The sequence below is a fragment of the Ailuropoda melanoleuca genome, chromosome 6 (genome assembly GCF_002007445.2).
Source record: "Ailuropoda melanoleuca isolate Jingjing chromosome 6, ASM200744v2, whole genome shotgun sequence".
NCBI classification, from domain to species: Eukaryota; Metazoa; Chordata; class Mammalia; order Carnivora; family Ursidae; genus Ailuropoda; species Ailuropoda melanoleuca.
The window spans coordinates 33,267,543-33,291,995 of record NC_048223.1 but is presented as its reverse complement, the minus strand read 5'-3'; the positions used below and the strand labels follow the sequence as shown (position 1 = coordinate 33,291,995).

General features: G+C 58.4%; 3 protein-coding genes across 5 annotated transcripts in view; 1 reads left to right on the top strand and 2 right to left on the bottom strand.

Moving 5' to 3' along the window:
- KLHL40 (kelch like family member 40) overlaps positions 1-3,969 on the top strand; it is a 7,258-nt gene extending 3,289 nt beyond the window's left edge. The window contains exons 3-6 of the mRNA XM_034662140.1: positions 223-330; positions 533-718; positions 2,497-2,643; positions 3,431-3,969. Coding sequence (XP_034518031.1) covers positions 223-330; positions 533-718; positions 2,497-2,643; positions 3,431-3,542 — 553 coding nt within the window. The 3' untranslated portion in view covers positions 3,543-3,969. The remainder of the gene's footprint in view (positions 1-222; positions 331-532; positions 719-2,496; positions 2,644-3,430) is intronic.
- Positions 3,970-4,225: 256 nt separating this feature from the next.
- Positions 4,226-23,604, bottom strand: HHATL (hedgehog acyltransferase like). 3 transcript variants are annotated; one of them, XM_034662142.1, is made up of 12 exons: positions 23,478-23,604; positions 11,683-11,801; positions 11,209-11,276; positions 10,555-10,668; positions 10,244-10,438; positions 9,670-9,879; positions 9,152-9,323; positions 8,527-8,671; positions 8,372-8,407; positions 5,205-5,406; positions 4,650-4,791; positions 4,226-4,448 (listed from the first exon to the last, which is right to left on the bottom strand). In XM_034662142.1, the coding sequence occupies exons 2-12, from the start codon at positions 11,786-11,788 to the stop codon at positions 4,327-4,329; spliced, it is 1,512 nt and encodes a 503-aa protein (XP_034518033.1). In that variant the 5' UTR covers positions 11,789-11,801; positions 23,478-23,604; the 3' UTR covers positions 4,226-4,326. The 3 variants fall into 3 exon arrangements, with proteins under 3 accessions (XP_034518033.1, XP_034518032.1, XP_019661886.1); XM_034662141.1 differs by lacking the exons at positions 4,226-4,448; positions 23,478-23,604 and adding an exon at positions 13,533-14,396 and having other exon boundaries at positions 4,656-5,406; XM_019806327.2 differs by lacking the exons at positions 4,226-4,448; positions 11,683-11,801; positions 23,478-23,604 and adding an exon at positions 13,533-14,394 and having other exon boundaries at positions 4,656-5,406.
- CCDC13 (coiled-coil domain containing 13) overlaps positions 17,499-24,453 on the bottom strand; it is a 53,722-nt gene continuing 46,767 nt past the window's right edge. Inside the window, exons 14-16 of the mRNA XM_002925607.4 lie at positions 23,478-23,632; positions 20,500-20,614; positions 17,499-19,940 (exon numbers count right to left, since the gene is read on the bottom strand). Coding sequence (XP_002925653.2) covers positions 19,739-19,940; positions 20,500-20,614; positions 23,478-23,632 — 472 coding nt within the window. The 3' untranslated portion in view covers positions 17,499-19,738. The remainder of the gene's footprint in view (positions 19,941-20,499; positions 20,615-23,477; positions 23,633-24,453) is intronic.

Genomic DNA, 24,453 nt, shown 5'->3' with positions numbered 1-24,453 from the left:
GGGGGCGGGGGTTGAGGGGCGAGGCGGGAGCCAGGGCCAGAGCCCCCGGGCTGCGGGTGGGCGGAGGCGGGCTCGGGTAGGGGCGGAGCGGTGGGCAGCGGGGTGGGAGCCGGGACCCGAGAGGTGCACCCCGAGCATGTGTTAGGAGGGGTGGGTGAATGCAGGGACAGGGACCCAGCGCACTCCTGAACCGGGCGCTCGCCCTACTCCGGTCTCCTCCAGGTCGTTCAAATGGGGCGAATCGGATCCGCTGCTTTACGCCGTGTACGGCCACGCGGTGCTCTCCCATATGGACCTGGTCTACGTCATTGGCGGCAAAGGCAGTGACAGGTGAGGCTCGGGCCTGGAGCAAATGCGGCAACAGGGTTGTAGGGTCGTTCGGGAGCACAGGGTCCCCAGGCTGTCGGGGATTTGTGCCGGCTGCCTCGGCAAGGCGTCCGCAGCCTCTGAAGCAGAGGAGGGGCGCGGTGCTCAGGCTTCCGCCCTCGCACTCACGCTTCCGCCCTCGCACTCACTGTTCCCCACTCTTCAGGAAGTGCCTGAAGAAGATGTGTGTCTACGACCCTAAGAAGTTCGAGTGGAAGGAGCTGGCGCCCATGCAGACTGCCCGCTCCCTCTTCGGGGCCACCATCCACGATGGCCGCATTTTCGTAGCCGCCGGGGTCACAGACACCGGGCTGACCAGTTCAGCTGAAGTGTACAGCATCGCAGACAACAAGTATGCCTGTTTCCGGCCCTTTCCGCTGGCCAGCCAGGGACCAAGGGCTCCACTGTGACTGCCTGGCTGTGCGCCTTTGGACCTGCTGGTTCTCTCAGTGATGGCCCTGCCAGGAGCCATAGTCGCTGCCCCTGGGTGTCTGCCGCACAGCTTGGACATCAGCACAGCTTCCCCCACAATGTGGGGCCAGGGTTAGGGCCTGCCTGGTCGGCAGGAGAGAGCTCCCAGGCGTGGGGCGGGAAAGGCCAGGCTCCTCATTCAGAGAGTCATACCGGGCAGTGGTCTGGTGCTCCCGATACAGTGGTGACCAAGACAGAAGCTGCCCTGCCCTGGGAGGTCAGGAGACAACTGAGCTGGCAGTCCACTTGCACTTCGCCAGCAGAAGGGATGGTGGGAGAAGGATGCCCCGGGCCAAAGAAAGTTGGTACCAAGGCAGTAAGGAGAAAAAAGGCAGGCCTGTTGGAGGAAAGGTTGGATGTGGGGTGGAGGGGTGGGGAGGGGGCACTGCGGCTGGAGAGGTGGCAAGCAGCGCTGAGGGACTTAATCCCGAGGGTGGTGCAATGCCTATGATAGGTTTTAGGCTCACATCTGTGTTTTATTAGGGGACAGCTGATGTAGAGAACAGATTAGAGATTTCCCAGGAGTCAGGGGTACAGCCCAATAGCAAGAGGGGGTGGTGGCTTGCAGATGGGGGCACAGCAGAGATGGGGCAGAGGGGACGCAGGGGAGAAAGACGTAGGCCAGGGCTTCTCACACTGTGATGTGCACACGAATCTCCTGGGGGTCATGTTAAAATGCAGATTCTCACTCTCGGGCCCGGGGAAGGGCCTGAGTGTGTATTTCTAGCCACCCCCAAGGTGATGCTGATGCTGCTGGTCCACGGGCCACACTAGGAATAGCAGGAGTTTAGGAGATAGAAGAAGTAAGATTTAGAGATTGATTGGATGATGGGGATAAGAGGGAGAAGTGGATGCTTTTGAGAGAGGGTGGGAGGTCATTTACTGGAAAACCACTGGGGTTAGACCGGAAATGTGAAGGTCCAGTTAGGACATGTGGATTTGAGGGACCAGGGAGTGTCCAGGAGAAGCCTGCCAGGGCAGAGAGAATGCTGAGCTGGAGAGATCTGGGGCCAACAGTAAATGGAGGGGATGTGTTCCTTCAGGAGGGAAGGAAACTGAGGCCCAAGCCCTGAGGGATTGTGGGGGCAGATGCATTATCCAGGAAGGAGGCTGAGGACATGAGAGGCTGGGCAGGTGGGAGGTGAGAACATCGCATCAGCAGAGACGTGTGCTATGCCTGGATTTTATGCTCTGTGGTGGCTGGGAACCCGAGAGCTGTTTTGGAGGGTAGGGATGAAGGCCTAACTTCAGGGCCAGAGGAGGGGAGTGAAGATACCCTGAGAATAATTGGGCAGTGAAAAGGGGAAGAAGGATGGGGCAGGGGCACCAGGAGAGGGCAGCTCAGTGGCCACTGAGGTAGCCAGCAAGGGAGAATTAGTTCAGGAGCACAGGAGGGCCAGTGGGGAGATCCATGGTGGATTGCACGGGGCAGGCTGGATGCAATGACCAGGGGACCACGAAGGGAAATGGGAGGGGCAGGAGAACGGGGAAGACGGGAGGGTGGTGCTGGGAGGCTCAGGACACAGGAAGCTGTTCTGGGAGCTGGGAGCATGGGTGCCCGGGATTCGGGTTTCCAAGGGGTGTAGCTGAAGCTGTGGGCCCTGGGGATGCTGAGGCCCCTGGGTGACACACTTCTTCACACGCCCTCCTCCCCGCCAGGTGGGCACCCTTTGAGGCCTTCCCGCAGGAACGCAGCTCGCTCAGCCTGGTCAGCCTGGCGGGCACCCTGTATGCCATCGGCGGCTTTGCCACACTGGAGACCGAGTCTGGAGAGTTGGTCCCCACAGAGCTCAATGACATCTGGAGGTGAGCCCGGGCCCAGGGAGGTGAGGGAAAACCCAAGCAAACTCATCTGGGGCTGGGGTGATCCCTCTCCTAGGGAGTCCTGTGGGGAAGGGACAGTAGACAGGCCCTGCACAGCTCAGTTCTTTCTGGTTTAGCTGGCAAGGTCCCGGTTTGCTCACAGGGCTCTGCACCCCCACTGTGGAGTCTCAAGCCCGCCGCTCTCAGGAGCTGCCCACGCTTAGGGCCCAGACCCATGGAAACAGGCCCCGGAGAGTAGAGGGGGCCCTAAAGAAGCAGCCAGGCCTTTCCTCCCCACTCCGTCCTGGGGACTCTGGCTGGAGGCCAGGATTGAGAAGAAGTTGGACCCCAACTTCTCAGAGCAATCGCTTTCCATGCTGGCCCTTTCTGGGGGTGGAGGGAAGAGGTTGCGGAGCCTGGGGCACCCACTGAACCTTCAATCGTTCCTGCTGCTACAGGCATGGGGGCGGGTGGGTCTTGGGGGGACTTCTGGAGTGCCGAATACAGAAGTCTCCAGAGGAGGGGCTGGGGAGATGCGGGGTTTCCTGGAGGAGTGTGGCACTCCTTGAGAGGTGACCCTCCCTGGAATGTGGGGTGGCTGTTCTTTGAGGGTGGGCCTTGTAGGGGGGCCCCCTCTCCCAGGGCATGAGAATTCTCTAGGACCAGACCTTTCTGGAGATGGGCCTGGGGCTTTGGGGAAAACTCCCCAGGGGTAGGCCTACTAGGGCCCACTCTGCACTCGGCTGACCCTGCTCTGTGTCCCTGTCCCACTCCTCCCTCCCACCCCCAGATATAATGAGGACGAGAAGAAGTGGGAGGGCGTCCTGCGGGAGATAGCCTACGCAGCTGGAGCCACCTTCCTACCTGTGCGGCTCAACGTGCTGCGCCTGACCAAGATGTGACCAGCCCCAAGGGCCTGAGCTAAGCACCCCGCCCGTCCCGCGGCCACACAGGCCTGGACTTCTGGGGGCTCCCGAGAGGAGGCTGGGAGAGGCCAGAGCCCACCTGGATCCCGTCATGCCTCCTGGGGTGCTCTGCAGCAGGGGAGGGAAATCGCTGCCCTGTCCTAGCCTTGTCGGCAGGGACCGGGAACTTTAGAGCTCTCTGGTGTCCCCATATCCCCAGTCTTCTTGTTCCATGAGCCCGAACCCCAGGGAGGTGTCCCAAGATGCATTCTGGGCCGGTCCCAGCCCGCCTGTGCGCAGGGGATTGTACCCACAGGACTCCGTCTCCTCGCCTGTCAGACGGGGAGTGTCCCTCTCAAGCACACTCTGCAGCCTGGATAAGTCACCTTCCTTCCTTGAGAGGAATAAAGTGCCTTCTGAGCAAGTGGTTCAGGGTCCGGTCAGGTCCTCCAAGAGTCTGTGACCAGGTGGTGGAAGATTCCAGGCTTCGGTGTTCAGCTGCCGGGTTGCCCAGGTCAGTGGTCTCCGCACTCCACGTGGGTATCTCCTCTGCGTTCTGTGCGCACCGAGAGCCTGACCCCCCTCCCGGGGCCCAGAACCCCCACCTCCTCATACAGCATGGACAGGGAGCCAGGAGATTGCTGGCGGAAGGGACAGGGAACAGCCGAACTGTGGTAGAAAAGTCTTTTATTCTAGCGGTCGGGCCCCATCCGGCCTGGCCTAGGCTTGGGCCCGGGAAGAGCTGAGCAGAGCCCATCCCTCTCTCTTCTCCCTCCTCCATCTACTCCAGCTTCTCTTTGTCCTGCTGCCCCTCCTCCATTGCCAGGGTCCGCTCTCGCTCCTTCACCAGCTGGACACCACAGTAGGTGACAAACAGGACGGCCAGAGTGGTCCGGGGGAACCCTGTGTGGGGACGAGGTCATCGATGCCTGGGCGCAGGACCCCAGCCTCAGTGCCTCTTTTCTTCTCATGCCTCTCCCCACTTGACTGGCCCGCCCTGCTGAGTCCCCAGGGTGTTGGGCCGGGGTGGGGGCATTTCAGGAGGTCACAGTCCTCAAGGTTGATGCCTGGCATTTTCTGTATCCACACCCCCCCGTCCCTCACCTGTGAGTAGCAGGCGCCTGGCAACCAGCTCTGTGAACTCAAGGCTGTTCAGGCTTACAAGGTTGTACATGATGATGGCCCAGAAGTTCACGGCCCCAAAGAGGGCCCGGACCCTGCGAGACATCTGCTCCGACAGAGAGGCCTGCCCAGTCCAGGGAAGCATTGGCAGTGGGGCAAGAGGGCCAGGGGAAAGAGGACACGGTTGGTTAGAGGCCCTGCCTACATGGCTACCCCAGGTCCTGGGGATGTGCGTGGGTCTCTGAGAGCCCCCGGGGCAGCCCTCCCTCACTGTTAAAGATGGGAATACTGAGGACCAGAGAAAGGGGAGGGCCTGACGACCAACACAGCCTGGCCCAGGTGTCCACACCCCACAGAAAGGAGTGCTAGATACCCGCAGGGGGAGCCATTGTCCTGACAGCCAGGAAGTTGTGGTGAGAAAGTTCTGGACTGGGGGTTCTTCAGCAACTCCAGGTGTGGCTGGAAGATTCCAGAGAACGGCAGTGCCACCCCCTCCAGTGACCCAGCCAACCCCTGTCCCAGACCTTCCCCACTCACCTCAATTTGTGCTAGAGGCCCCCATTCTGCCAGCTTCTGCACCCAGAGCTCAAAGTTGAGGCCAAAGCAGTTAAGGAATGACCATAGGTAAACAATATCACAAGGTCCAAGCCACAGGGTGGTGATGGCAAATGTGGCCACAGTGGCCCCCAGCTCTGGGATCACCTTGGAGTGCTCCCCACCAATGTGGTCATACACATACCTGCAAGAAAGGCAGGAGAAAGGACCGGCGGGGGTGTGGGGGAGGGCAGGTGGGAGACGGGCAAAGGGTATACGACAGGCGCAGCCCTCCTCAACACCGTCATCCCGGGCACGTCCGACATTCCTGACCTCAGATGGCTGCTCCTCCCCTAACCGACTTCAGAATGTGGAAGGCTCAGCTTTGAACTTCAGTATCGCCTCCTCCATGCCCCAAGCGGTCTCATCCAGACCCAAGACTTCGAACATTGTGTCTCTAGCCCGCTCCCTGGACTCACACATCCAACTGCCACCAGACATCTCACTTGAATGACTGAGTCCCCCATCCCGGTCCAAACCCTCTGCATCCTCATCTCAGATAATGACACTTCCATCCATTCAGGAGCATCCAGAAGCCTTGGTGCCATCTTGGACTATCGGCTCCCCTCTCCACATCCACGCCAGCAAATTCAATGGGCTCCACGCAATCCTGACTGCTGCTTGCCACCCCCACTATCACCACCCTTGTCCAGCAGGTCTTCTCTCATAGATTATTGCAAGAGCCTCTTTAGTCATTTCCCTGCCTCTGTCTTTGGACTCCACACAGCAGCCAGAGTCAGATCACATGACTTCCACAATCAAACCCTCCCCAATGGCTCCCCATTACAATGAGAATAAACCACTTCCCTACTGAGGCTAGGAGATCCCACAATGTCTGGTTTCTGCCTCCCTCTCTGACCTCATCACCCACCATTTCTCCCTCATTCTTGCTTTACTGGCCTTCTTGTCCCTCAGACAAACACAGCTGGTTCCTGCCTCAAGCCTATGCCTTTGTTCCTTCTCCCTGGAATTCTCTTCCCTAGATTTCCTTATCACTCAAGTCTAAATTCAAATATCATCGCACAGAGGCCTGCCCAGATCACAACTGTAGAAGCTTCTATCCTGTGGTCACTTTCTATCCCATTACACTTGCTTTATTTTTTTCATAATGCTTACCACTCTCTGAAATTATCTTATTTATGTGTTTGTTTACCTGTTCATGGTCTGTTTCTCCCCACTAGACTGTAAGCTCCACGAGTTCAGGGTCTTTGCCATATTCACTGCTGTATCCCCAGTGCCTAGAACAGTGCCTGGCACATAGTAGGTACTCAATAAATATTTGTCAAATAAATTCAGTAGAAGACCCATTGAGTTACTGGTCTCTTCATGCCTTGACCTTTTCGTTTCCAATGGTTTCTTCTCCACACCATCTCAGCCACCCACTCTCATGGTCATACTCCAACTTTGTCACCACTTGAAATTTCATTCTTTCCTAGTTACCATTCTCCACCCAGACCCTCCTGACGCGGCCCCCAGCTCCAGTTCTTCAATCTCATTGACCCCTCCCCCTCTTCCTCACCTTGAGACCCTATCTTTACCACCCTCTTTAACTGGCTTAAATTCAATGAATCATCATTATAAATAAACTAAAACCCCTTACCCTTCACTTCTTCCTTCTCACCCATCTGGGCGAGCCCTGTTACCCTGTTCTCCTCACCTGCACCCAAGAAGCTAAGCCCTGATAAGGAAAATCTCACACCTTCACATATTAGAGCCCGTAAATCCACTACCTCCAGCCCCACCTGGGCTTTCAATGCCTAGGTTCCTCTAGTCAGCTTCTTCCGCCATGCTCTGCCATGGTTACTCCACCTTAACTCTCCCCAGACTGTGAGTGGGTGTGGTGAGCTAGGCAAGAGGAAAGCGGGCACAGAAATGCTGCCTCCCTCAGTGCCCAGCCCTGCCAATCTCAGCTGGTGACCTTGCCTCCTACTTCATGGAGAAAATGGAAGGCTTCAGGCGGATTCCTTACTTCTTGACACTAACCTGCCACCCTGCATCCATGCTGGCTTCTCTTCTTCCTCCCTGGCCTGAAGCCAAGCCTCTGCCTCGCACTGGTTCCATCGCCTCCTCCCTCCTTGGGGACCTCACTCTATCAATCACCCCTCTATTCTGCCTCCCAAACTTAGACTTCTTAGCAACCAAGCGTGCCCCACTATTTGCTGTCTTAAGAAACCTCACTTCTGGGGCGCCTGGGTGGCTCAGTCGTTGGGCATCTGCCTTCAGCTTGGGTCATGATCCCAGGGTTCTGGGATGGAGCCCCACGTGGGGCTCCCTGCTCAGCGGGAAGCCTGCTTCTCCCTCTCCTGCTCCCTCTGCTTGTGTTCCCTTTCTCTGTCAAATAAATAAATAAAATCTTAAAAAAAAAAGACACCTCATTTCTCCCCTCAGCAACTCCTCTGTGTCCCACTCAGTAGCTAGCTTCCCCAGCAGCATCTGACGCAGCTGCCCCCACCGTGCCTGAATGGTCTTCCTTGTTTCCAGACTGTCATGTGGTCTTGACTGTTGTGCTCCTCTGACAACACCTTTCAGTCCCTCCTGTCACTCTCCCTCTCCCCCAGTGGGAGTCCTCCCAGCTCCAATCTCAGCCACATCTTCTCTTCTCTTCTTTATTCTCTCTCCTTGGGACTTATGCACTCCCAAGCACTAAAGACCACCCTCCCACCCTCCTAATGCTCAGAGCTGCATAGGTCCTCCAGACTTCTCTGAACCCCAGACCTTCAGACCTAACCACCTCCATGAACCTCCATAAGGATATCTCCCAGATTCCAACCATTTCTTACACAGAAACCCTCTTTGGACGCCACCCCTCCATCTCCCCAGGCAAATAGGAATCTGGGAGTCATTTCCCTCTCCTTCTTGATCCCCTCAATCCGTGGCCAAGTCCTGTCCAGACTCCCTGCTGTGTGTCTCCACTCCTACCATTTCTCTCACCTCCAGCGCCCCCACCCATGTCCTAACCTCTCTCTTTCACGTGGACCTCTGTGACGACCTCCTCCTTGCTTCCTCTGGCCCAGGGCTGGTCTTTTAAAATGTGGACCCAATTTTGCACTGCCCTGCTCAGACGCCTGGTGGGATGACTGTGACTATTGTCCCACCCCACCCCAACTCACTTGCAAAGCCAGTCGTTGATGCCACGGTCAAAGTGCCTGAGGGAGTAGAGCGGATGGGTGTGAATCAGCCAGGAGCAGCGCTCTGGCGGAATGGGGGAAAGAGGCTATGGGAAGGTGGGGATCCCAGCGGCATGTCCCCCGAACCTCGCACTCACGTTTCCGCGAAGACGTAGAGCATGGTGATGCACTTGGGAGGCTGGGGCGGGTCCAAGTGGTCAAGGCGCGCCACGGTGTTGACCACGCCAAAGAGGACGGCCGCCTTCACCCAGTCGTACACCAGGTTTGAGTAGGCTAGGCCAGCTGGGGACAGGGTGTCGTCACTGCCTGGGGGGCGTCGCGCGTGTCTCTGCTCCCTGGATCCCCCAAATCGTGGTGGGGAGGCACAGAACTGGACCCTTCCCTACCCGGGGCCTCTCTCCGCAGGTCTTAGGGGAGGTGCTGGCAGCTGGCCCACCGCCCCACGGAGACCCACCCCCCACTTCCTGGGGGAGGAGCTGGGCCCGGCCCGCCCCAGGGAGACCCCACCAGGGCTGTGGAGATCAACCCGAGGCCCTTGCGAGGCGGGCTCTGCCCGTACAACTCTGGCCTCACAGAACAAAGGTAACTCCAACTCCCAGGCATTTCCAAGAGTAAATGCGGCTCCCCCACCCTTGGACCTGGGAGCACCCTAGGTGCTGTGCCCTCGCAGGGTGTCAGCTCCCCAGCAGGGAGGCCGTGGGGCGCAGAGGGTCTGTCTTTCTGTCTTTCCCAGTCCCCGTTCTGGCCTGGACGTGCACCCACCGAGGGCACTGTCCGGGAGGCGGTTGGCAAACTTCAGGTCACTGGGGATGCTGAGGATGTAGAGGAAGTGGAAGACCACGTCCACGGCCGTGACGGCCGCCACGCTGAGGCCGGCCTGGGTCCGGATGCGCCACAGCTCGCCCTCGCGCCTCACCGGCTCCACCTGGCTCATCTGGGGGATGTGAAGTGTCTGAGTGGGGAGGCAAGCCCTGCCGGAGGACTCCTGTCTGAACGGGGGGCCACCAACCGCCCGGGGATCCGAGGGTGAGGGGAGGCTCACCTGCATCCTGGTGGCCCTGCCTGAAAGTGGAGTCACTTCTCCAGCCTGTGCTCCCTGTCTGAACAGGGAATGTGGCCCCGTCCCTGGGTCGGAGGAGGTGGCCTATTATGGCTTCATCCTGGAGTCACGCCTGAGGGTGAGGACACAGCCTGCCCTGGGAGACTTAGCTGAGATGGGAGCCCCTGTCTGAAGAGAGGGACCCAGCCCTGTTCTGGAAGCCCACAGGGTGGCCGCTCACCTGGGCGTGGAAGCGATCAAAGGTCATGATGGGCCCGAAGAAGAAGAAAGGCAGGTAGAAGTTGTACTTGAGCAGGTCAGCTAGGGAGTAGCGGCGGTCAGGGTGGGCACAGCTCTCCAGCGCAAAGCTGGTACAACGCAGCACCGTGAAACCGCTTCCCCCGTGAAACAGCACCTCTTGAAGATCAAAAGTGCCTGTTACAAACCCGCTCTGGATGGGAGAGAACAGGCCGCCAGCTCACCAGGTGCCCCTGTCTCTGGGAAGCCCACCCAGCTTCCCACAGGGGCCCGGCCTTGTCCTGCCCCTTCCTCTCTTGCAGAGTCAGTCAGCACTGGCCACTGAGGGCTAATCCGTGCTGAGTGCTTTGATAGAGCAGGGAACGAGCTGGACACGTCCCCGCTGCAGTAGAGGGGACCACTTTGTGGGCAGGTATGTGCCATAATCAAAGGCTTGGAGACAGGTGGGAAAGTGAAGGAAATGCTTGGGGAGACGCGGAAGCAAGGGCTTTGGATAGGGTGAGAAGTTTGGGGTCCTATTCCTGCACCCTCCACCCTTGCCCCTCCCCAGTGCACACCTGCCAGGAGATTAGGGGATCCAGCTTGAAGGAGGCAAGGCTGGCCAGGCCGAGGCCAAGACAGAGCCAGGGCTGGCCCAAGAGTGAGGCCACATAGAGGCTGACACAGTGGCCAAGCAGCAGCAGCAGGTACCAAGGGCCCATTGTGCCCAGCACAGCCAGGGCCCCATACACGGCATACATCCAGGAGCGGAGCTGCGGACAGGGAGAAGGAATGGTCTATCTATCCATACAAGTGGAGGTGGAACCCCAACCCTTGTAGCTCAGGGAGAGCTGGCAGGGGAGGCTGGGGTGGCTCAGGTCCAGCTCACCTGGGGGGCAACCATCGTGCAGAGTTTAGCAAACAGCACATGTCCAGAGAGGGCGAAGACGATGATGTTGCGGAAGGAGGTGAACCACATCACCCACTCGAAGTCAGCCACGTCCTGGGGCAGGCCCGGGCAGGTTAAGGAGGGGCAGGGGCCAGGATGGGCTGGCCCTTCGGCTGAGCAGAGTCCCATCGCCTCCCCAGCCCCCATATTCTTATGCATTAGAGGACAGCCATGGCTGGAGGCTCTTGCCTTCCCCTCTGGGGGAAGTACCAGCCCATGTGAGAGAAACAAGGGGCACCATGTGAGCTGCCCTGGCTCTCAGAGCTCCCCCTCTGTTCAGCATATTGCCCGACATTCCACTAATGGCACTGTTCCTGGGAAGGATGGTGCTGGAGGCCCCTGCCGAAGCATGTCTCAATTTAATTCCTGAATGAGCAGCGTCTGGGGGCAGGCTGGATGTGGCCCCAGGAGGACACAGGATGGGCCGGTGGAGAAACGGAAGGCTCTGAAGCTCAAGCCAGAGACCCTCCTCACTGTGAGCCTTCTGTTACATGGGAACATGTGGAATGGGGGGAGTCAGAAAGGGTCTGGGATGGGGGAGCCATGCCAGGGATCGGGGACCTCAGTCAGGGACACTGGGGTGTGGGGACCTACCATCTTCCGGCCAATGTACTCCCAGCCAGGTCGCACAGACTCCCGGAAGGCCTTCCTGTGGGCCCCATCTGAGAACAGAGTGTGGCCTCAGTGGGGGCTGGGGGGACTTCACACCCATACCCACACCTGCCCCTACAGCCAGGCTGACCCCCACCCTAAGGGGACGGGAATGGGTCTAGGTCTCTCTCTCTCTCTGCCTCTGCTTCTCTCTGGGTCTCATTGTGTGTCTCGGGCCAGGTCTCTGACTGTACCCCCGAGTGTCTGAGTCTCTGTCTCTCTGTGGCTCTGTGTGCAGGTCTCTGTCACCACCTCAGCATCTATCTCTCCTGTGACTGCACCTACCTCAGCCCAAACCCCTGGGCTTAGGGAATATCCTGGGTCTGGAGCCTTTAAGTTTACGGCCTTGATGGGTGGAACCCTGAGGGCCGCAGGGGAAGGAGGGTCCCACCTCCTGCTCCAGAGCCCGGCTGTTACCTTGAGAAGCTTCAAGGAGGCCCCGACCAGCATAGGCCAGAGCCCCACTCAGCACCAGGGAGTATAAGCCCAGCTCCGCCGCGGGCAGTGCTGTCTTGATGCCCATAGCCTGGATGGCGCTGGGGGAGACAGATGGAGTGAGAGCACTGCTGCCCCCCAGCCCTGCCTAGCCCCACCTGATGGTCCCCCACAGAGGTGATGGGGACCCCATTCTAAAGAGAGATTGCCCCCCCTGCCCTTTAGGGATCGCATGCTATTATCCTACCCTCCTCCGTCCCCCACTCCACCCAGATGCCATAACATCCAGGGCAATTCCTAGCTGCTGCTCTAGTTCTCACCTTCCCTTTGAAGGCTCTTGAAAGCATAATCTTTTCTCTCAGCCTGCCTGCCCCACCTCCACTTACCCTTTCATACCTTTGGGACCGGTCCCCACCCTTAGCCCGAACGGCTCCTGCCTAGGCCCCAGACAACCTTCATGTGGAGGGACTCCATCTATGGTACCTCAATCATATTTCTGGCCCCCAGTGTCCCCACCCCCGTCAGTAAAGCCTCCTTCAGCTCCTGAAAATGCTCCTGCCCCCACCTCAATGCCCCCTTCTCTGATTCCCATACCCCTCCAGAGCTGCCTTTACTTCCTGAGATCTCCTGGCCTCCCAAGTCCTCTCCCCAGCATTAAGTTTCCTTACCTCTCATTCAGCCTCCAGCCTCTCACTGATTCCCATTGCCCCAATCAGCCCCTGAGCCCCAGCCTGCCACTTCCCTTGTCCCTGCCTTGTGTCCGTGGCCACACCAGCCCAATCTCTCAGTGCTTGTGTATTCAGGCCCTGGATGCGGGCTAGAGGCGGTGCTATTTGAAGAGGTGCCCTAGGGTAGTGGGTGTGGGGCCAGGCAGGGCCAGACGGGCTCCAGGGACGGGGCTGGCCTCTGTCCAAGGTGCTGACCGGTATCAGGCTCAGGGTGAGCCTAGCCACTCCCTTCTTCCAGCGCCTAGTTCATCCCCAGGAGTCCTGCTGGGCCACCCCCTCCTATGCCCCTCCTATGCTCCAGCCTGGCCTTGGGCTTTCCCAAGGGTGCCATGGTTAGCAGACCCAGGGCCAAATTAAAGGAGGAACATGTCTAGGCGCTTTCTTGGACCGGGCTGGGCCAAGAAGTGGCTGGCATGGCCCTGTCTGCCACCCGTGACCCTCCCCCAAATCTCTCTTACCAGCACTGCAACCAGCTCTCCCAGGGCCCCCATAGTCAGCATTCTCCTCACTACATAGACAGAGGGGTCATGGACCAGATAGGGGCAGGGACCTGTCAAGGTCACACAGTGAGCCTGGGACAGGATTGTGTGTTCTCGGTGAGCCCTCTGGAATCCCAGATAAGAGAAGAGCATTGCTGCCCCTACCCATACCGAGGGACTTCCCAGACTGACTTCTGCACTGCTGGCCTGAGGGCTGAGGTGCCTCCTCATCGGCCAGGTGGGGGGAGGGAGGCCTAGAGGATCGGGTTAATGGAGCAGGAGCTTGAAACCGGAGCATGGTGAAGAGCCCGCGAAATAGCTTTGTCAGCTGCCTCCCACTTGCCACTTTCCAATTTTAGCTCCCCATGGCCGGTGTGGGGTGTCCCCAGTGAGGCCTCTGTGAGCAGGGCCAGGTCTGGCCCCCAGCCTGGGACCTCTTCCGATAGACCCCCGGACCTGGGCCCCCATTGGATACAGCGGTTCCCCCTGCCCCCAGGTCCTGCCTGCCTCAGGTACACCTGAGATAAAGACTACTTTGGGGCCTGAAGTCTGGGATGAGGGGCTTGAGGTGGGCTCCACAGGTCTCAAGGACCCCAGAGTGGCTGAATTCCCGGCTGGCACTGACCTTGAGGAGGCTGTGAGGGACCCTGGCACGCTGCCCACCTCGGGGCTCCGGGGTCCTGCGTCCGACCGTGCGTCCGTCCGACCAGCTAGGCTCTGGGGCCACAGTGGGGCGTGTCCAGCCCTGGGGTCCCCACCCCCTCAAGGCTACGAGCGGTGAGTGGTGACAGCAGGAAGAGGGTGGAGGAGGGCAAGGAGGAGGTGGCCTTCCTGGAGCGGAGCGGAGCTGAGCAGAGTGGAGCAGAGCCGAGCGCTGCAGAGCTGCTGGCCACAGGGAGCCGCAGGGAGGATCATGGGGGGGGGCAGGGGGGGAAGTGGTGGCCAGTGGCATCCTGGGCCTCACTTCAGCCTGCCTCTCCTAGTCTGTAGAGCCTGTGCCTCCCTCTCACTGCTGGCCAGGACTTCCCTCTTCCAGGAAGCCTTCGGGGCAGCCCCCACTGACCTCTTGTGAGCCCTGCCCCCATTGCATGCACACGCATGCACACTTCATGCTCAGCTCCATACTCTAGCCTGCACCTTTACATGAGAACTCCCAACGGCTGTCCCAGGGCAGATCCATCTAGTCCCCTGCCCTGGTTCATTTCATTATGCCAAGAGTCCTAGCTGGGCAGGCATTATGCACGCCTGGGGGAGGACTGGCTTGACTAGTCGGATTAGAACTGGTATGAGACATGTGGCAGAGGGGGTACCATACCCCAGCCCTCTCCCATACGCAGTTGCCCAGGTGGAGGGGTGCTAGTAGGGTCACGTGGCAAGGTTTAAATAGGTTCCTGGAGTGGCTGGCCTCTCTTGAATGTCCCTAACCAACCAGGAGCCCTCTGGGGGCAGAGGGACATGGCCCTGACTCGTGAAAGGGGCAGCCAAAGCCTCAGCCCAGCCTTCCCAATGAGGAAAGGTATCCTGAAGAACCTGCCAAGAGGTCAGGAACATCTGAGAGTCTCCCTTTAGGAGGAGGACCTCAGAGTCTGGAGGGACTGGATGTACTTGTGCCACCTCTTGGGGGGCAGCTCATGCAAGTGCAGTGAGCAGGACCTGGGGTCTGCGGGGTTGAAGGAGCTGTGTGGCTGTAACAAGTCACAGGACAGGTCCTGGAGCTCCTGCTGATCCCTTACTCCAGCTATGGGCTCAGTGGAGGAAGGGGCTGTGCCCTGTGTTCCTCCCCCACCCCCTAGCAGCGTAACTTCCAGAGCCTGACCAAGGTCTGAGAAGGGGAGAGTCTCCTACCCTCCCGCAATGCCCTTAGGCAATGAGCTTCCTCCCAGGCAGACACACTGGCCCAGAGGAAGAAGCAAGGAGACCCCAGCATACATAGCACAGAACGACACAGAGGCCTTCATCCCTCATGCCCGGCCTCGAGAAGTGTACACCAGGATTACCGCACAGTGTAGGTGCTGGGTGAGGGCCGCCGTTGGGGTCATGGGCACTAGAGTGGGCCAGCGTCGGGGATGGATGCCTGAGCCAGGCTGCAGGGGTTAGGGAGGGTTTCCTGGGCAGGGGTGGGTTGGGGGTACACCTGAGCAGAGTCCTGAGGTGGAGTCAATGGTTGTTAGACGGATAGTAAGTTCACCACAGTAGCCGGGCGCAGTTCTAAGGCTTTACGTGGACTAACTCTTTTCAATGTCACAACCCCTAGGGAAGGTGTTCCCATTTTCCCCAGTTGGTAGAAGGGGATCCTGACACACAAGGAGCTCAGCCCCGTAAGCTTCTGGAGCTATCACCCTGCAGGGGCAAGAACCCCACTCATCCACCCTTGGTGCGGGCTGAGACCAGCCTGGGCCATCCGTCCAGTTGGTGCCCTCATGAGGCTCAAAGAGAATGACTCAGAGAAGCAGGTGGGGGCTTCGGCTCTGCAGTTCAGAGCGCAGGTTCAGTCGGCTGACTTGCGCCTGAGCCCGAGATCTGCCTCGTTGATGGGATCCGCTTCTCAGAGTCTCTCAGATCCTTATTTGTAAATGGGCCTGCTCTGACCTTGTTGGGCTTTTGGGGGGATTCCATGACTCGCTCCACGAAGGGTGTGGCTCACTGAATTGCTCATACAGAGAGCCACAGATGCCGCACTCCAGGAGCCCAGAGAGGCAGGGCTCACATAGCAGGACCTGTGTACCAGGTGACCCCAGGCAGCGGGGTCTGCAGGGAGCCCGGCATTTGGGGATGGCAGGCTGGATAGAGGGCTAAGGAGGCCTCTTGGACCTGGCGCTGGACAGTCCAAAGCCAGCTGTACGCTGTATGAGGGTGGTGGCAAGGGAGGGTGCCTGGCATGACCAGCCCACAAAACAAGGGCAGGAAGCTGACTGGGCTTCGACCAGCACAAAGGCCTGGGGTCAGCTTCCCAAGTGCTGCCAGGGCCACTGAGGAAGATGCGATGGGCAGGGGGACAGTTCTCTCAAGTCTCAGCATCCGTTTTCATTTCTCGGTGTGTTGTTGTAAAGTGAAAATGCACAGAGAGTATCCTGTGCGCCTGTAATTGTGTTTGTGTCAGTTGTTTTGCATCGCATGTTGTTTATGGCAGGTTTGTTGTATACGCGTGTGCTGCATGCACTTTGGGTGTGCACGTGTTGAGTCTGTATGTATGTGATGTGTGTACTGTGTTTGTGGGTCCATGCAAGGCTCAGAGACTGTAGGCAGTGCCTGTGGAGAGGGGGTAGGGGGGCTGTGAGCTCGTTGGTGGTGGAGAGGGAGAGGCGAGGCTGGTTCTGGCCACTGCATATGGGGGCTCTGAGGAGGACCCCCACTGTAAGCCATCCTGTCCTGAGCTCTGAAAGCAGGGAGGGGGCCCCGTGGCGATGGAATGTATTTGGGGCTCACATCAGCCTGAGCCAGGCTGCGACCTTGTCCAGCTCAGCTGCAGTGCCCGAGAGGCCTTCATTGGGATGGTGGCCAAGCGACACCCACAGCTCTGCCAGGTCTCACCTGTCAGTGTGGGAACCTGAGCACCAGGCCTGGGGTGCAGCCAGGGACAGTCCTCACGTGAGGCCTCTCCCCAGCCCAGCCTCTTGTCCTTGCTCCTCTCTCCTCCTCCTACCACCTTTGGTTCTGGGCAGGGACCTCAGTGTTCTCATCTGTGAAAGGCGAGTCCAGCCCACCTGCTGTGCACCGGCAGCCCACCTGCCTGAGGGCTGGGGAGGTCCTCCTCAGGCTCCCAGGGACAGGTGGTGCTGCTCGGGAGGGGCCACGAGCACTAAGCTGGACAGACCAGGCTGCCCACTCCACGCTGGGCCCACTTGCATTAGATCCTCTAGGCCCCAGTCCTTGGCCCCTTTGATAATGTCTCCCTTCCTTAAAAAGTTCTGCTCCCCGGCTCTCCAGGGCCTTCCCCTTCACCTGCCATCCCCCTCTCCTCAGGGAAATATGGACAGCCCCCTGCCCACCCAGATCTGGGTGATGAGCCTGGAAGCCTCAGCACTGGTGGTGAGAGGCTCTGAGGGGCTGCGTTCTGTCTCTGCATCCCAACCCCCCACCCCATACCGCCCTGCTCCATCATGGCCCGATTTCCCGAGCCTCTCTGACCTGACCAGGAGCTCCCTGAAAACAGCAAGTCAGATTCACCTCTGGGCCCCTCACAGGCCTGAAGAGGCTGGCAAGCCGGTGGCCCTCCCTGCCTGATGGCTGGCCGGCTGAGTGTGTGATGTCCTGTAAGTCTGTCTGCCCAGCCGGCAGGGGACTTCCTAGAGCTCACCCGACACCGCCGTCCCTGGGGTGGGGGGCTGCTCAACTGGTGCCTGCTGGACTAACCGAGGTAGTGCTGAGGGCCAACATTTATCGAGTGCTTTCTGTGTGCCAGCCACTGCTCTAGCACTCGACACTTTTTCACGCAGCGACTCCTGCAGAGGGATGTGATGGCGGCCGGAGCAGCCTTGGTCTCCCTAAGCTGGGGTGCTGATGGCAGGTGCCAGCAGATGTGACAGGGACTCCTGGCCGGCAGCTCCACAGCAAAGCTCGCAAGGCTGCCTGCAGAACCTGTAAGTTGAGACAGTTGTCTTTATGCCCACAGTTGGCCTAAGCAAGGACTGGAGCCCAGACTGACCTCTGCAAGATGCCAGTTAATCAGTGTACCCCAAAATGAGCAAACGAGATTTACTGTGCCTGACTGCCGTTTTTCTGCCCGCTCTCTCTCTCATGAAAATCGTGTTTTATCTTTGTGGAATGAAATCAATCTATTGATACATGTCCCTTGTACAGAAGTGAAAGGCAACCTAATAATTAGCTACATGTCTTTGAGCTATTCTCTGATACATATAACAACAGCTCCTGAAGGAGGCTTCTGTTCTTGTCCCCATTTTACAGATGAGGACATGGAGGCTCAGGGAGGTTAAGCAACTCGCCCAAAGCCACACAGCTGTTGAATGGGGAGAAAGGAATGTGCCCCAGGCACACCTATTGAGACCCTGTGACTTGATGCTGTTGCCTCTCTCAGATGCAGCCCTGAGCCAGGAAGGGTGGCCAAACCACCCTCGAGTGGTTAGAGTGTGGCTTATGCCACCCTGCACTTTCCTGAGGTGACCCCTGCCACTCTGCCCATCCCTGAGGAAGGGTAGCCGGTCCTCTGCCTGCTTCTCCCTCCCAGGGACTCCACTGAGGGCCAGAACCCGCACCCTGCAGGGGAAGGTACAGGCTACTCGGTCTGGTGCCCCAACTCTGCGTGGGGCCCACTCCTCACCGTCACACACCGTTCCCTCCTGGCACGGGGCCTCTCAGTCCCCCCGGCTCTGCCTGGCCATCTCCTTTCACAAGGAATCAGAGAAAAACTCTTCCTTTCCCAGGGCCCCCAGGACCCCGTCAGCTTCGCTGCTTTATCCTCATGGCCTTCACTGCACATTGCCAGGGGACCTCTAGACCTGAGTCACACCAGGCAGGGTCAGGGGCATCCTGGGGCCGGGGGGCAGCACATAGTTCCTCCACAGCCCCACCCCTGAGCAAGGGCCTGAGCAGATGGGTCCCTGGAGCCCCAGGTGGCTTCCCCGCGGGGGGGGGGGGTCTCCGCCCGGCACGTGCGCCCGCACCTGTGAGTCACTGTGCTAGTGACTGGGCTTCCTGTGTGGGAGTGTGAGCGCATGCGCGTGTGGAGGGCCTATGAGTGCGGAGCCGGCACCGGCTGGGGCGCATGTATGCACCATACAGCTGTGTGCTTCTGAGTCTAGGTATTTCTGTGCACCTGCAGCTTTGCAGAGGCGGGGGGGGGGCTGTGTGGACACAGGTGTGGCCAAGGGGTCTGGTCAGAATGAGTGGCTGTGGGTGACTTTCCTTAGGGCCACCCTTCACCAGAGCTGTGAGTGCAGTGAGGCGGGGGTGACGCTGTGACCGTTACAGACGGATGTGGGGGGCTCACCCCTATGTGGCCATGAGGGAGGAGCACCAGGCCTTGGCCTGGACTCTCTGCCTCAGAACCCTCCTGCCCGAAGCTCCTGCCCAGCCCCTGCCCCTCCCCCTGCAGCCTTGTGCAAGCAAATGGAGGGGACTCGGGAGCAGCTGCCTGGGGGTGGGCACACCCACCCTGGGATACGCTCGACTTGGAGGACCTTGCTTTCGTAGCCAGGAGGCCCAGGGTTAAACGTTAGCCCAGCTTCTTTCTATAAGCCTCAACCCCGGGGTTACTAGAGGACTAGACGGCGTCAGTTTCCACGGCGGATGCTCACTGACCAGGACCTGTGGCCATCGTGAAAATAATCATTATTATTATAAATCCGAGGGGCTGCGGCTAAGGAAGAGCCCTGAAGAGCGGGCTGACAAAGTGGCTGCAAGCATGTGCCCCCAAGTCTTCGAAGGTTGGGGGTGGCCACAGATGAAGCCATGCAGGGGGAGCTGGGTACGGCAGGGGTAGGCCCTGGTGAGGAGGGTGGGTGGGGCTGGGGGAGGCTTGCAGCTGGAGCCCTGAGAGGGGTCCTGTGCGGATGGATGGAGCCCTGTGGGCACACAGGGCCCAGCTAAGCCCGAGGCCAAGGGCGATGAGCACCTGCCCCGGGGGCTGCATCTCTCTGTCCACAGCCGGCTTGTCCTGGAGCTCTCGCTGGTGCTGAGCAGATCACCCAGTCTCCTCCGCTGCCATTGCCCAGCCTGTCCGGGGTCGCCTCCAAGGCTCCGCCAGGGCTTCTCCTTTGCCCTCCTGGTCTGAGGTGTTGGCTTTGCTCACCCTTGGGGAACCTCTTCTGGGAGAAAGGGCTGAGCTGATTGCCCCAAGCTGGCTTCTGGGAGCACATGGAGTCCTCTCCAGGCCTAAGACTGCCCCGTCCCGCCAGGCTGACACTGGGCCACCGTCCTAGTACTGTCTGCCTTCTGCTGCCGCAGGGCCTGCAGAAAGACCCCTTTCACCTGGCCCAGGGTCTCGTGGTACATTCGGAAATCCTCCTCCTTTCCACGCAGGGCACTGCCCAGGGCAGCCTTCAGCATTTCATTCTCCTCCACCTGGATGGCCAGCCTGGGCCACACGAAGAAAGGGCTCAGTGTGGCCCACGCTGGCATACATACACGAGCACGTGTGTGTACAAGGGTGCTGGGAACAGGGCTGCCAGCGTGGCCGCTCTCGAGGCTTGGGGCTCTCTCTGACCCATCCCCTCCTCCCACAGACGCTGGGGGAATACCATGTGGGATTCTTCTCTGGACCCACCCACAGCCCTAGGCCTGGCACCCAGTAGCTCCCCCAAATGTTGGCTGCCTCAAGGATGAGTACTAATCTGTAGGGGTCCCCCCATCCTTCCTTGAACATCACTGCCTTTGACCCTGAAAGTTTAACTGAGTGAGAAAAGTGGCTTCAGCAACCCCAGCTTAGTCAAGCTCTTGGAGATTTGAGGTCATCAGAGACACGGCTGGGTCTCTCTGCCCTCTGATGGCCAGCTGCTGAATTGCGGGCTTAGAACCCAGGACCCAGCAGGCAGCCCTCTGGGCAAACAGAAGTCAGATGGGAAGGGATCCTTCTGCCCATGAAAGTACCTCCACCCAGACAATGCCACCGTCAGGAAGACGGGACAGGAGAGCACCTGGTGGTCAGCTCCTCCATCTGTGATTCCATGGGCACATTGGAGAGCTGGGTGAAGGATGGGTCCTTCCTTTCACTCCCGTTCGGGTTGTGTCTGGTGTTGGAGGTAGGCAGACCTGTGGGGCAGTAGCAGCCACTTTGTGTGATGAGGCCATGGCCCTGTGTAAATGCTTACCTTCTCGCCTCTCCACCCCACTGCCTATGTCCTGCTTTTCCACTCACTGGAACATTATACTTCCTTCAAGTTGGAGGACAAGGCATAGTGTAACATATTAAGTTGTCAAATCAGTGCGCTGTACACCTGAAACTAACACTGTGTGTCAACTATATACGTCAATTAAAAAATGTTTTTTAAGATGCAGGACAAGGGCTGCCTCCCTCCAGAAGCCCTCCCTGATGCCTGCTCTGCATTGCCTTGGACTCACACTTTGGTCTCTGCTACAGCCCTGATTGTGTTTGCTTTATACCAAGGTGGTTCCTCTTGTTACTATCTCTATCTTTGCACTTCACAAGTTTCTGGAAGGCAGCCAGGCCTGAAGTCTGCTCTGCCGGTTGAGCCTGAGTCTAGATCATCCCTGCCTCTGATGCCCTCATACCACTGGGTCCCCCCTGCCTCCAAAGCCTAACCTGACCAGCAGCTCCCTACATACATACAGGGCGTCCAGGGTGGCCAGGGCCAGAGGTCACAGAATACTCGGAAGAAGAAATCAAAGGCAACTGGTGGGAATTTGGGCCCAATCCAGCTTCAGAAAACCTGTGCTGAAAGGCCTTCAGAGGTGGCGTGGTTCTCAGGGATGGAGTGGCCCAAGGAAAATCACCTGGCATCAGGAGACTTGGCTTTCACCCCCTGCTGTGTGGCCTCGGGTAAACCATCAACCTCTCTGAGCTCATTTTCTCATCTGTAAAATGAGGATAATAGTTCCTGTCTCTAGAGCTTTGTGAGGCCTGGGTGAATTCACATTTATACCTCAAGGCCCTGTGTGATCGGACCACCTCCTCAGTATTCTGTCACTTCTCTGACCTTGCCTCACACTCCCCTCCCTTCCCCCATGCCAGCCTCACTTGCTGTTCCTTGTTGTTCCTTCAAGCCTCCAGCCAAGCTCTCACCTCAGTGCCTTTGCACTTGCTCTTCCCTCGTGCATCCATATGCCTCACCCCTGCCCCTCCCGCCGTCTCTGTGCAGATGTCAACTCCCCGGTGAGGTCTTCACTGGCCTCCTGGAAACCAGCTGCTCTCAGCACCTCCTTTCCCCTCCCCTCCCTCCTCTGCTTCAAGCCCCAGCACCTGCCTCCATCTGAGTTAGCACGTTTTTTACTGGCGTTTGGGTAATTATCCATCTTCCCCACTGGACTGGAACTGCCATGCAGGGACCAAATTCCAGAATCAGGTCTCCTCATTCTACAGATGGGGGGGGGGCGCTCTACTCCCTGAAGCGGTGGTGCTCTGCTCACATCACAGGTCGGCAGGGGACAAAGGCCACATGGACGCTTTCTCTCAGGCAGCTGCTCTGTGCTGTCTAGGCAGAACCAAAATGGCTTTTCCTGCCGTGGCTGAGCACCCCCTGGGTGGGTTACTCAGGACATAAGCCCAATGCCTAGAGACACCACACTCCTAGAGGACCTATACTTGAGGGCCCTGCAGGGCTAAGCTAGAGGGATTGTCCTCAGCCTGGACTCTCAGCGGCAACTGGAAGGGCCCTTGAGTGCTGGGCCCTACTGGTGGGGGAAGGGAAAAGGGCCCAACTCCTGGTCTGTGCCTCACTCCTGGCACATCCTTCTGAAATGTTCTGATCTCATCTGGCCTGGAGACAAAGGTCTGTGTGTCCTTGCTAGGGCAGGGGGTGGGGGAGATACTGGGGTGTGGAGAGGCAGGGCAGTGGGGGTAGCACCTTCACTGCAGAGCCTGTAGGGTGTTGGGCTGGGGACGTCAGAGGGAGGCAGGTCTAGCCCCTCCACACTAAAGGCTCTTCCTTCCTTGGCTTCTGGCTCTGGCACCCTATGCCCCCAGCTGGCCCCAGCCGCACAAGATGCTGACGCTGCTGGTCCAGGGACCACAACTTAAGAATCACTGGGTTAAGGGCGACTCGGTGGCTCAGTCGGTTAAGCGTCTGCCTTCAGCTCAAGTCATGATTCCGGGCTCCTGGGATCGAGCCTCACATCCGGGCTTCTGACTCAGTGGGGAGTCTGCTTCTCCCTCTCCCTCTGCCCCTCACCCCACTCTTGTGCTCTCTCTCTCAAAAAAAAAAAAAAAAAAAAAAAAAGAACCGCTGTGTTGGAGCAATAGATCTTTTAGTTTAGGACAACAAAAGCTCCCTCTGCAGCTAGGCATGGTCACGTGACTAGGATCTGCCCAGGGGATGAAGGCGGAAGTCACACAAGCAACCTTAGGCTCATGCCCTTAAAAGGGGAGGAGCAGGTTGTCCCCTTCCCGCAGCTGGTGCGGGAGCTAAAGCAGCCATCTTGGGCCACGGTGGCTGCATGTTGAGCATGCTGGAACCCAAGACAGAGAAGCTTGGTCCCCAAGCCTATGGAGAGGCCACTTCATCCCTGCTCAACTGCTGGGAAGCAGCAGACTCTTCTCCCGGTCAGGCACTCCCGTCCTGGCCTCCTCAGCAGGCCAACTTTGCCCCAGGACCAACTCTAAACAGAGTCAGCTCGGGACAGAGGGTTAAGGGCTGGGGTAGGGGTGGCCGTGGGGGTGGTAGCTGAGGGCACTTAGTGGAGGCACTGCCACCTCATATAAGTGTTTGTAGGTGTCTGGGTCAGGGCCACCCGCAAGCCCTTTGGGGCTCCTGGTTCTGACTAGGAGGCCAAGGAAAGAGGACCCCCAGTAGCAAGGGCAGGCAGAGCTCCACCGTGATGGAGGCCTCTGTTTCCCACATGCTTCTCGAAGGGACTGAAGTGGTGCTGCTGACCGGTTCCTCCACTAGCAGCAAGGCCGCCCCCCCCCTGCCACTGGGGCCCCTGGTCCAGCCCCTACCTGTTTTGCTCCTGGGGGCTGCTCTCTGACCAGCTGACGTCCTCCCAGGTTCCAGGCGCATCTTCTCCAGATGTTGCTCCAGCACCACGCTGCGTTGCCGCTCCTCCTGCAGCTTCTTCTCTGATTCCAGAAGCTTGCTGTTGCTCTCCTCCACCCTGGTGATTAGACAGGAGGGGCTGCCATACCCCAGGGCAGGCAGGGGCAGCCCCCACCCCAGCGGCTCTGGCTCTCAGAGAGGCAGGCACATCTTACACTGTGGTGGTGTGACTTGTTCTTTATTTTTACTGCAGGAACATAGGAACATGTGTTTAAAAATCATATAGTTCTCTCCAAGGCTTAAAATGAAAAGCTTGCCAGCCGCTCACACTCCTCCCCACTCCCATTTCCGGCTCTCCAGAAGCAATCACTTAGAACACTTTTAGCTGTTTCTTTGAATATTTACTGCCATATTTCTACAGATGCCCATACTGCTATTTTTTTAAGGTTTAAATATAATCTTTCGACTTCCTGTCATGCAACATGAGAATTTAGTTTTAGTTTAGCCCTCTCCCCTTACCAAACAGAATCACCCCCCCACCTCCCAATGTAGGTACATACCATTTGTCAGCTGAATTAATAGTAGGGGGTGTATTAGTTTTCTATCGCTGCTCTAACAAATTACCACACACTTAGCAGCTTAAAACAACACACATTTATTATCTCCAAGTTCTGGAAGTCAGAAATCCAGCAGGCTCTGTTGGTTTGTCTGCTCCAGGTTCCACAAGGCAAAATCAAGGTGTTGGCTGAGCTGGGTGCTTACCTGGAGGTTCTGGGGGAGAATCCACTTCCAGGCTCACTCAGGTTATTGAGAGAATTCAGTCCCAACTGAAGGACTAAGGTCCCTGTCCCCCGCTGGCTGCTGGCTGGGTCATTTTCATCTTTTAGAGGCCACTTGGCCCTCTCCATCTTCAAGGCCAACTAAACACCCTTAGCATGC

Excerpts from the sequence above, each read along its gene's own strand:
- HHATL (XM_034662142.1), bottom strand. The coding sequence starts at position 11,788 with ATGGGCATCAAGACAGCACTGCCCGCGGCGGAGCTGGGCTTATACTCC. Across the intron at positions 9,324-9,669 it reads TTGATCGCTTCCACGCCCAG|ATGAGCCAGGTGGAGCCGGT; the intron begins GTGAGCGGCCAC and ends CACATCCCCCAG. Across the intron at positions 4,449-4,649 it reads CAGGCGCCTGCTACTCACAG|GGTTCCCCCGGACCACTCTG; the intron begins GTGAGGGACGGG and ends GTCCCCACACAG.